The 11586-nt window shown below is 37.4% G+C and overlaps 1 protein-coding gene across 3 annotated transcripts; it reads right to left on the bottom strand.

Annotated features, from left to right (window-relative positions):
• Positions 1–417: 417 nt before the first annotated feature.
• On the bottom strand, positions 418–11586 carry LOC131783695 (cytochrome P450 4B1). Of its 3 annotated transcripts, none has more exons than XM_066159122.1 (15): positions 11568–11586; positions 10945–11048; positions 9166–9355; positions 7784–7911; positions 7231–7346; positions 5742–5804; positions 5242–5374; positions 4827–4895; positions 4622–4709; positions 3912–4014; positions 3183–3313; positions 2783–2847; positions 1948–2030; positions 1620–1685; positions 418–1336 (listed from the first exon to the last, which is right to left on the bottom strand). In XM_066159122.1, exons 2-15 carry the CDS (start codon positions 11020–11022, stop codon positions 1219–1221), a joined length of 1431 nt encoding a protein of 476 aa, XP_066015219.1. In that variant the 5' UTR covers positions 11023–11048; positions 11568–11586; the 3' UTR covers positions 418–1218. The 3 variants fall into 3 exon arrangements, with proteins under 3 accessions (XP_066015219.1, XP_066015218.1, XP_058956438.2); XM_066159121.1 differs by lacking the exon at positions 11568–11586 and adding an exon at positions 11185–11356; XM_059100455.2 differs by lacking the exon at positions 11568–11586 and having other exon boundaries at positions 10945–11356.

Genomic DNA, 11586 nt, shown 5'->3' with positions numbered 1-11586 from the left:
AGTTGCTTCACGAGTGGTCCGATCGGGAATCGATCTCGATGTCAGTCCAAACCCTCTAGGTTGAAAAACAGCTCTGATTTGATGACATAGGAAAAGTACATTACCTTCGAAGAATCATCGCAACAGTTACTTTCATCTCAGCCATTGCAAAATTAATTCCATTAAGACAAATGCGCGTTTACCCGTGCCCACCCCCCCCCCCTGCAAACTCGCAGGTCCCTCACTTTTGCCTTCGAAAATGCGTTGAGATTAGCGCGGTTTTCGAAAACGGCTCATTTAGAAGCTCTGATACTTGCTTATTTAAAGCCGCATGTATACCTTACTTCGTTTTACCACAGTTATACAAAAGGCCGTACGAGTAAAGAAATTATTAGACGTTGCAGTTACTGACATTTCCAAGTATTGTTGTATTCAAAGGGAACGAGAAAATAGTTTGTTATTTAATTACAATAATAAATACAGTTAAACATAAATATGTAACAAATTTTGTAACAAAAAAAGCACAAAATCGAGTATGAAAATCATTAAATACATCACTTCTAGTGTGGCTAATCAGAACTCTGTTATTTTCAGTGACTTGTGTTCAAAAACGGCATCTTCGTTAATTAACAAAACAATCCTCACCAAGGTTTTCGTTGTTCATCAAAAGTTATTTGTATTAAGTAGCAAATCTCGAGGCGGTAGTACCTCTTATTATCCTATTATTATCCTATTAGACGAGAAAAAGTTTTGAATAGGGCCGTGATTAATGTCAAACGAGTGATTCACCTCGCGACCAATCCCGCCAAAAACAATTGAAAATCAACATGCGACCAATCGAAGCTTTACTAGACTGTTCAAGGGCGTAACTGAGGGGAAGGAGGGTCTGAGGTGCCCGTGAACCCCCCCCCCCCCTTTTTAAGCCATTTCAAAGAAAATAACCTACAACCTGAAGGCGAAAACTGGTAAATACCCTCTGTTTGACACAGTGTGACACCACCCCCCCCTTTTTTTTCTAAAATCCTGGCCACGCCCCCACTGTTCCAGGCGTACATGGAGCGCGATGGTGGCTCAAGGCGAAAAACGAGATGGATTGATTCGCCTTTACGTTCAAAATCTCTCTCTTGTGTCGCACCCCATTAATTAAGTGAGAGCCTGGAGTAAACTGACTGTGCGATATTAGCTAGACATCTACAAAATTAACTGCGTCGTGCTGTTCACAGTAGCAGAATCCCCTTGTTATGTGTAAATACGTTGAGTTAAATTCAGACGAATTCCATTCTTTGTGCGCAGCATAAGCTCTGGGAAAAGGTCTTTGGATGTAACCAGGTTTTCTTCGTTTATGGACAGATGAAACCTGCCACAAAAAGTTACGTGCATGAGTAAAGGGAAGAGGGGTGATTCATAGGAATAAATAGCAGGAATTATGATAGATGTTTTGAGCGACCCTTGAGCGATTCGATCATTTTAGCTTCGTAGAGAGCTCTCAGCCAATCATAATCCACGTTGAAACTCCTGATCGATATGTTAGCAAACCAACCAGAACTTGTACGGTAGGTGTGGAAACCAAATCGGGCAGAAAAGCGCTCTAAACTTTGCTACACGCGCTCTGAATTGATGACGTAGGGAAAGTACATTACCTTCGAAGAATCATCGCGACGGCTACTTTCATCTCAGCCATTGCAAAATTCATTCCAATGCAGTTCCTGTTGAGATTAAATATACGAACTTTGTGAAACCTTATATGATAGATGTTAAACGTGCTGGTATCATTATAGATGGACAATTAGAGCTATCAAAAGCTATGTTTTGTCATAAAACTAAAACTTGGGAATTACTCGAAAGGCAAACGCGAAATGAGTAGCGTGAAACGTGAACGGGGCGAGGCATTACGTATGCGCGAATTCTGATGCATGTCGAGGGTGTGCTGTGAAGCCCCAATACAAATGCAAATCATATCAGGCCTACCTTGGTCCAGCAGAAAATGGTATGTACGCATACGGTGATCGCTCCTCTTTGTTTTCAACAGTGAATCGCAGTGGATCAAATGACTGTGGGAAAAATCGACTAAGTATTACTGAAATGAATCTGTTGAATCGTTTGAGGGTCTACTTAACAGCAACCCTAAACAAACTGCAAAAATGCAACACTGTAAAACTGGTGTATGAAACACCGTCTCAATTACGCTTCAAAAATTGTAGCGCAACATCTTTGGCAGAATCTGTCGTACAAGGCTTAGCTCTGATCAGTAACAAAAACAATATGTTTAAGAACAACTTTCCCTTTACTTCGCAGACTTTAGCCAAATCACCTTTTCTTTTCCAAAGAAAAGTTAACAATTATTTAAACTGCTAATATCCTGTAAAAATTCCCTTAAAGAAAAGAAAGCTAGAGTCAAAACTCCGAAGAAGATATGTATTAAACTTGTTAAATGAACCATAACATTTAGCTGAAACAAAAACTCCGAAACTTCTTAAAATTCAAAACAAAGGGATAACAAATTTGCGCGAAGGAAAGCTCTAAAACAACTAACTAAACTCCGTCAAAACAAACAACAAAAGTACGCGAAAAATGTCTACGTCAGTTTTCCAATGTCAAGGCGAAATTATCTCACGTCCGATAAGACCTCAAGCCACGTCGCCATATGGAAAGGCAAAGGACTAAGTCGTCATTGGTTTCAGCTTTGCGTCTGATTGGATGGGTGATGTTCTAATCTGGGCCAGTCAGAGCAGTGCAAAGTGAACACAATGCAATCTGGACTACAATCAGTTGAACTAACTGGAATTTATAATTTGTTAGGTACCTCCGGATCTTCCCACACATGTGGGTTGTGATGTAAAGCATATGCGTTGATCATAATCCAAGTTCCTAAAAATGAATAGCAAAATATAAATTTTGACAACAAAGACCTATATAAAGAGGAAAGATGGGTTCTTTAGGAGAACTGACTAATAAAAACTGTTATTGTAAGCTTTTACATCTGCTGATACACAGCCACAAACTGTCACCTTACCCGAGAGAGACACGATTACGTGGAAAGATAGGTTCTTTAGAAGAATGATTAGCGGCAACTGTAACTTTTAAGCGTACACATCTTCTGATACACTACCTGAAAAATCCCCTGACCAGAGAGAGACTTTTAGGTGTTCAATTTAAACCATCCTACCCAGCCAAAACTAAAAGAGGTGAAGCTACATCCCTACCTTGTGGTACTAGTTTTCCAGCGATCTCATATGACTTGTCCAAGGTGCGACTGAACATTGGGAAGGGTGGATACAGCCTCATGCTCTCCTTGATAACAAGGGTTACGTATTTGAGCTGAGATAGGTCATCCCTGATGAAGCAAATTGACACTAGTATAGCCTTAGAGCTTTCTATCAATCTTATTTCATTCCCTGAATACCGTGTGGTGAGTTTGAACATTTTACTTTTGGAATTCCATAATCTTTACCCTAGGTGTCTATCAGTTGGTTCAAGCGACCTGTTAATGCCAACTACTCTGGGGCAACTTGCGGTGAATCTTGGATGGTGAAGGGGCCAGCAACACCTAAGACGCTCCAGGTTACGAAAATAGAGAAAGGTTCTAGATTTGTGAACCACCTGGCTCAAAAACAGACGTCACATGTCTAGGTGCTATTGACCAAGTGTGTGATGAAGATGGCTGGCAATTGGCTAGGATTCCTTTTGGGTCTTCATGAACCGAGTTTAAGTCGTTTAAGGTATAGGAAAACACAGATGACATGTATTGATATTTTCTAATGGGCAACCATTTTCACTAAAGCCTCTCTAAGCCAATCTCAAGTAAGCACGATGGGTTGATATTTCCCGTTTAAGTAGCCAATCGAAGCACGGGGCTCGCCAAGTAAAGTCAGACATACATCAGACAGTCATACTGAAAGCGAGAATGATTCATGTGCAATTGAGTATCTCACCATTCAAGTTCGTTTTTGTCACCGTAAACTTCTTTGACTTCATCCTGGCATTTTCTTTGCCACTCAGGGTATAAGGTAAGGTTGTACAGTGTCCAGGAAATTGCTTTGTGGTAAAAAAGAAAGGAAAAGTCAGCGCTGATATCAAATATCTGTGAACCAAAAGTCTTAACCACTGTATTCTTTTAAGCTTCGACCATCTGAGCCTTTATTGATTACGTAAATAGCCATTGTCTAGGACGAACACTGAACCAAGAGTGGGTATTTGGCAAGTGTTTCCATATATTAGCTACGCAAATTAAGGTCTTGACGGTGTCGTCTAACTAATCACTGCTAAGACCCTTACTTCCTATTATTGTAGTATTTTTTGCCCCCAGTTTTCATACCTGGCCTACACAATCCGTATTTCCTTTACAGACCTGGTTTCTAATCTAGTTTTGCGATATGATCAAGCTTCGCATTGGTGTCAACGTCACCAGCAAGTTTAGCACGAATGACAAAATTCGGTTACTTAAAAACCACGCACGATTAAAGACCATAACGGCCCAAGTCTACACTCGCTTTCTAGCAGGAAAGGCTCAAACACATACCGTTTGGGGCGGCACGTTTTTATACAATCTAAGCTGTGAAGTACTCTACCCCATCTGCAGGATGATATCTTGTGGATGAGCCTGAAACCTTATCTTATAACTGATAAAAACAGCTCTTGTTACCAGCAGCCACTGTATCTTGACCTGCCGCGAAAAATGTCACCACCTCCGCTCGTATCGCTTCATCGGATAAGCTTTTTCCGTCTTCATCCTATGAAAAAACCAGAGAGAGTATTTAATCAACCTACTTCTTGAGCTCCTTGATAACTTAATCAGAAATAATAAGAAAAAAGATAATCAAGAAGACGGTTTAAGTGCATTTGATTACCTTCGCTGCAAGCACAATGTCAACCATATCCAGATGCTTCTTTCCACTGAAGCTCTCTTCCTGCAAGTGCTTAAGTTTATGCAAAAAGATTTATTCATAAGACAACATCGTAAATATATTTGAGAGATTTAAAAGCTTGGTAAATGTTTTTAGTCTTTACTTGCTGACTTTAGTAACAAATGATGCATCTTCAATTAATGGGCATGAACTTAATGGTTCTGTTTGAAGAAGAAGCAATGTGTAACTTGCGATAGAAAACAACAGAAAGCATAATCGTGTACAAAATCACTGTTTTACAGTTCTGTAAAGCAAAACAGACGAGATCTCCTACTCTATCGTTCTAAGACGTTGATCTCTGGCATTCATCAGAATTCAAAGAAAGTAAATATATATATATTTTTTTTATTTTTCATACATTTTCCTGAAGAGCCTTCCTTCTGTTTCGTATTATTTCCTCAGCCTTACGATGAGCTGCAGTACAGTTACGGTAAAACCTTCTTCCATCTTTTGTCCACCTGAAAATCCAGTCTGGGTGTAGCATGGGTGTACTAAAAACAGATGACAGATATGAGAGGAAGTCGCTGTGTCTGTGAGATGATTGGGGGGAGGGGGAAGGGGGGGTGCTGGTTTAATCTGTTACTGAAATTAAGGTTATAGGGCCGGTTATTATCTTGAAGTCTAACCCAAACCTTGGCTTTACGTAATCAGTTGGCCTCAGGCTTTCTCTACAAGAGGGTCGATTTAATTAAATAAATATCCTTCCACTGTTGACTTTCAGCCCACTCGATCGCTGTTCACAAAAATAAATGTTTAGATGAAAAATTCAGCTAAATTAAGGATTTTGTTGGGGACGCAGTTTTGTTAAACAGCGGCTAAACTATATTAAAATAACCGGCCATAAAGTTTAATACTCACATCAGCCTTTTAATGAGGGCTTTGGAAATTTCAGTGACACTTCTTGTAAATGTATCTTGTGTCCTGTTCAGAAAGAACAAATTGATCCATAAAAGTTGACATCCTTTGCCATTAAAAGTAGGTTATGATATGTTGATTTTAAGTGAACGATGTGAAGCAACATTTAATTCACAGATATCCCCAATTTGCATATTAAATGAATAGCTCAAGGCTACAACCAGTTAATGCATGACTTAAAAACCAACAAAGCTTGGTATTCAATTATTCTAGATGCTTAATTCTTCACAACAAAATACAGTCAAATCTATATTAAGCAGCATCATGTTAAGCCGTCACCCGGTATAAAACCGTCGGTTTTCAAAGTCCCGAAATTTTGTCATAATACCCTTTATCCTATAAACTACAGTGTTATATAAGGATTTCCAGCCCCGAGAAAAGCCGTAACAACACACGTGTAAAAATACGATATTTTTCACGTGTGTTTGATATCACCAATCAGCTGCTGCACGTCACTTGCCTTTCGCGCCAAGGTGAAGAATGAACGGCAAAGCAGTCACCATTCTCAATCTAAGGTAGTTTGTCGGAATTTTTTCGGATTACGGCTGCTAAAGACAGTGACGTTCAAGCTTAACAAGAAAGAGAAGAAAACCAATATACGAAACGAAAAACCGAATGTTATTCAGTGCAGGCTTTGGTAATGGCATTTCTCGCGGCTGAGAACGAAAAACTGGAAGATTTGCTGGAGACCGTTTACCTGAGAAACTTCTTCTGTCGGTCAGGACAAAGTCATTGAATGAGAATTGTTGTCATTAAATAATACTATTGTTTTATAATTGTAAATTGAAAATTACACTCATTGTTGTTTTTGTAATCATAATTCGACGCATTTTTCCATCTTGAGCCTTAGCACCAACCCACTGTGCGATTTTTATTCGGGAATTGTCGATTCATTGATTGATAAAGTTGGCTTTTCTCGTTAATAAAGAGCTGTTGTGTTTATATGATAAAAAAACAATACATAATTGATTGTAGATATGGAATTTCCCTTCTCTTGTTCAACTCGACATCTCGCTTGTACGCTGCGGTCACTCGTGAGCTATCGAGTTAATTACTCGAAGAAATTCGACACTTGCTTACTTTCCAATGTTTTATTCTCTATTTATCTGTAGAACCTGTGTTAAACCCTTAAACCCCTTAGGAGTGATTTGCATCTAATTTCTCCTTACAATATCACTCTTGAATCAAACATTAAGGTCATGAAAAAAGAGGAAATGATCACCAACTAAAGCAGCTCTTGATTATAAACAAATTCTCTTATGTCAGCAAATTAGGAAATGTATAGTGAATAGTATGGAGAATATGCATACTGATGTTAGGGTGTAAAGGGTTAGGTAGTCAACCTGTTTCAGGCAGTCACCCAGCCATTCCCCGTGGATGCAGAGTGCTTAATTCAAATTCAGACTGTATGTGGACTGAATAGAATACTTACACATTTGTTTGACAATTACTATGAAAACTAAAGGTGCACTTCAACGTAGAATCAAGAGCCATTAAGCCTATGTCACGAAAGCATTCCATTTTGAGTGGATTCTGAGACCATTTATCCTGTAATTGAAATTGTACATTAAATATCAGATTTAAGTGATATACTCTTACTTTCATATTAAAGATCATGGTGTATTAAGGATTTGGCTGGGCATGAAATATGAGAAGGATTTCCTGAACTTGAATAGTTGACTTTGTTAGGCAAACAATAAAATTCAAAATAAATTAAAGTTTGTATTTGTCAAAGATTCAAGAGACCCTCAACTTCAAAACATGAAGTCAAGTACAGTAGGTGTTAGTGAAACAATTTATTGGCGCATTAAGTAGTAAGGGCTAAAATTTTAGTTTCCAGCTTAAATAAAAAGCTGTGCTTAGTTATTTTGGAGCTTCTATAAATTTTTTTTCAAGGGTTTGTTTGATTAGTGTAATGGTAGCCCATCATCATCAGGCTGAGTGCACCTCGCTGTAAACATTTAATTGTCCCAGAAACTACTCACCAATAAGGTTTTGGTGGACTCTTGGAATATTTTTGTGTATTGCTTCAAGATTTCTGCATGAAAAGCTGGAGTCAAAAGCTTCCTCATTTGCTGCCATTGTTTTCCATTCACGATGGTGAGACTGTTTCCTATTAGCAGAAATTATTTGAAGTTGTCTCATTTAATAAATTTCAAGTCAGAGAATGATGTGTTCATATTTTACATTTGACCAGCCCTTAATTTTACACAGAAACTGTCTCCAGTGCCCAAATTATTAGGCCAAAACTTACTGCTACAATCCATGCAATTGTAATTCACCCCAATAAAATATGTAAGTGATACTGCCAAATTAATAAGCCTTGTCCCTGCATTCATAAGATGTACAACATACCCCTCTCAACCCTACTCCAATGAGTGATCAAGACATAATTTCTCCTTGTAATGAATACAATATCAACCAGGTAAGTGATGAGAATAAAGAAAAATATCAATTTGAGGATGAGTTGATCCAATACTAAATTCTCTGAATTAACATTTTAAGAACTGTATGGTTGACAATAAGGAGAAGTACAAATTTGATCGGGAGTCAAAGGGTTAAAATGATATACCCTTGCTCTCATTGGGATCAGAGTAAAGCTGTAAGTGTGCATAGAAATGAGGATTATAATGACAATGCTTAATGTGGCAATCATAATTATGAGGATGATTAACTTAGTACCAGCCATTTTGTAGGTCAAAACAATAGTTATACACCCATCTGGCACTGAAATGAATTTTAACCCCAGCTTTATGGCAATTTATGTCCAAAAAGGTTGATTGTAGCTGGAACCGGAAAACAATAAGTAAAAAGAAGAGGAGTTTGTAACACTTGTGAAATAGATGCTTCAGTGGTGCTCACTTAATTGATTCCTGCCACTAACTTTGAACCTCTACCACACTCATTGAACTTCTACTCTTCCTTCCATTCCAGTGCCTGTCTTTCCAAAAATTACAGATTAAATCCTTTTTATATATCTGACTCATGGATAAAGACATTTTCCGACATTTTTGTGTCAAGAGACTTGTTTAATCAACTTTCAACATCCCTCAAGTTAGGAACACACAGCAAGCTAATTTATTCAAAATCCTTTCTTAGGGAACTGAAAATTATATCAAACAAGTAAAATTTTTCTACAAGAAGCCATTCTCTTCAAAGTTACAGTTATTGCAGGTTTATTTGCATGTAAAATATGTGAAATACACTCTTAAAATAACATATGAAAGGAAATAGGTCTGACTTAGAGAGACTGATTAATTTAATGATTGTTGAAAATTCTATTTTATAAAGCTGCACAGTGTAGAAGATGGACTTTGGTTTTTGTCTCTTTAATGTTTACCAGAACTTCACTTTTACATGTCCTTACCAGTGAACGGTACAACTAGACTGTACACAAATTCCTCCTTTGGGGTATGACTGGATAGGACAGTCTTGATAGAGTTTGGGTGACAAAGGACAAGTGCTGATCGCACGGGGCCAAACCACAGTGGGTAGGCTGTCTTATATTTTGTAGCACATTCTACATGGAATTTCAAACCATTACCATCAAAGGTTGCCTGAAATATAAATAATTGAAAAGTTATTTATTTTTTTATCTCAACATTTGATATTTTGTATACCACCCAGTTTAATGGCACTATAAAGGCTATTATTCTTGGAATAATTTTCAAATTGTTGAAATGGGCAAGTCATTATCTAAGGTGAATTCTTTATGAAATTTTTCCATGAAATAATATATTTCCTAATGTCCTCATTTCTCCAATACTTTGTTTTCAGCTGCTTGTGTGTTAAAACATCTCAGAAGGCTATTAATTAAACTGATCAACAGATGTGATCGTCTTTGGAACTCCACAGCAGTACTAAGTGGGTGTTCTGTGGGTATCTTTCAATCATGCTGCTTTATTTACCATACTCTACCAAGGTCCAAAAAATTTGGCATTTTCTCCCAATATTGGTCACTGGTTTGACTAGCTTTTTCACTTTTAAAAGAAAGATGATTGATTTTTTAATGAAATGAGTCTGAATTGGCCAAGCCGCACAAACATATCCACAACTTAATTACAAACATATTGACAACTAAGGTGGCCTCCCCTATAAGCCTAGCGATTTCTTGGAGGTCTCCTCACCCTACCATTCTGTTAAACCTGTATAAATATTATATCTTAAGTGGCTAATAAATAAATGGTGATGATGATAATGTGTCCAATCCCACCTAAGAAATACTATTATTTTGTTCCAAAAACTTACTTTGTATGTACCATTTTAACAAACACCTTCACCACATGTACCCTGGTCTGTGTATGGAGGTCTTAGATCATAGCCTCACAGAGTCCCATAAACCCACTAATGTCTCTCACAAGATTTTCGCAAAGCTTAACCAGGAGTTTAATTTTGTTTATGTTTGTGACATGGCATTAATGCATAGACTGCCTCAGGGAAAATGAATTATTAATTTATTAGTTAGATGCTTTTATGTATTTTTGGGATAAAGATAACCAAAGTATTTAAGCTCTTGATATTTCAATCAACCACTTTTTCACTCATAGAGTAATGAAGTGCAATGTCTTTGTGATTCAATTATTTAAGGAACATTCAAAAAGGAATTGCTTTCAGGTTTGAATATTATTGACCTTGATTAATTGGTGCTCTAGTGCATAAGCACCATTATACATTTTATAGCCTCTATTTGTAGTCATGAGTCATAAACTCATATGTGGTTCAGCAAGTCGCTAAAAGTCTCATTATATTACCATCGCTTAAAGTTCAGGGCGGCTTGAAAAATCTTAATTATTCAAAAATGTTTTCAAACACAGTCTTCTCGTGTTACATTCAAGTTAAACCATTTTGAATCTTAATTGTGTAGCTTTAAAACAGTTTTTTTTGTTTTTATAGAAAACATCTCAGATTCCGCTGAATAGAAGTTACAAATTGCATCGATATAGTAAATACTGCCATATGAGCCATACTTAACCTCACAACTGAAATTTTTTAGATGAGGGAAATCACTTTCAACGTTCGTATTTTGTTTACAATCCTTCCGTTAACCATCTATTTAACAACAGGAAATATTTCGGGAAGAAAATTATCCTTTTTTGTTACAAAATGTTGCTTAGAATTTTCAGCAATGAATAGTTTCAGCACTTACTCGATGAGTATGTCCTTTGAGCCAGTGAGATGGAGGTCCTTCGAAATTCTTTATGGCAATTTGAGACTTGCGCATCATCACGAAACTCGTGAGTAAGAAATGTGCTAAGCATGCGATAAAAAAAGAAGCAAGAAGTAGAAACCATGCGGAAAATGATAGACTAAATATCTGTGTAAAGCCTTCAAAACCGGTGGAAGCCAAAGAAAATGACATTTTCGACACGAAATTTAGCTACATTACATCACTTTTCAGTGACAATGCTCCAACCGAACGTTACAGAGTAAATACACTCGCATTAGACTTTCAAATGAACTCTGCTCCTTCAGAGGTGTAGGGGACATGTGCACTTAGCCACTAAAAGAACATCTATGTCGTTCTTCCCCGCCGATTACTTCGACATAAACAGACGAAACATAAACGAAAGCGAAAACCACAGTCGAGATGTATTTAGGGGCCAGTCGTTTCCCGAAGAATTTAGTTTCGTAAACAAACCAAAAGCATTCACATAATACGTCCTCAACCCAAAATAAAATTTGATAGGGATCACTTTTTTTCAATTAACGCATTAGCATTGACAACTATAGCTCCACGCGAGCCATGTGGTTGTTTAAAATATTCCTCACCTTATCGAATGGTATTTTT

Source organism: Pocillopora verrucosa, chromosome 12 (assembly GCF_036669915.1).
Source record: "Pocillopora verrucosa isolate sample1 chromosome 12, ASM3666991v2, whole genome shotgun sequence".
NCBI classification, from domain to species: Eukaryota; Metazoa; Cnidaria; class Anthozoa; order Scleractinia; family Pocilloporidae; genus Pocillopora; species Pocillopora verrucosa.
This window is presented reverse-complemented; position numbering and strand designations above follow the sequence as displayed.

Coding starts and splice junctions, on each gene's coding strand:
- LOC131783695 (XM_059100455.2), bottom strand. CDS start 11,157: ATGTCATTTTCTTTGGCTTCCACCGGTTTTGAAGGCTTTACACAGATA. Junction 7,912..9,165: donor TCTAGTTGTACCGTTCACTG/GTAAGGACATGT, acceptor TTCTGCTAATAG/GAAACAGTCTCACCATCGTG. Junction 1,686..1,947: donor CCATTTTCTGCTGGACCAAG/GTAGGCCTGATA, acceptor TAATCTCAACAG/GAACTGCATTGGAATGAATT.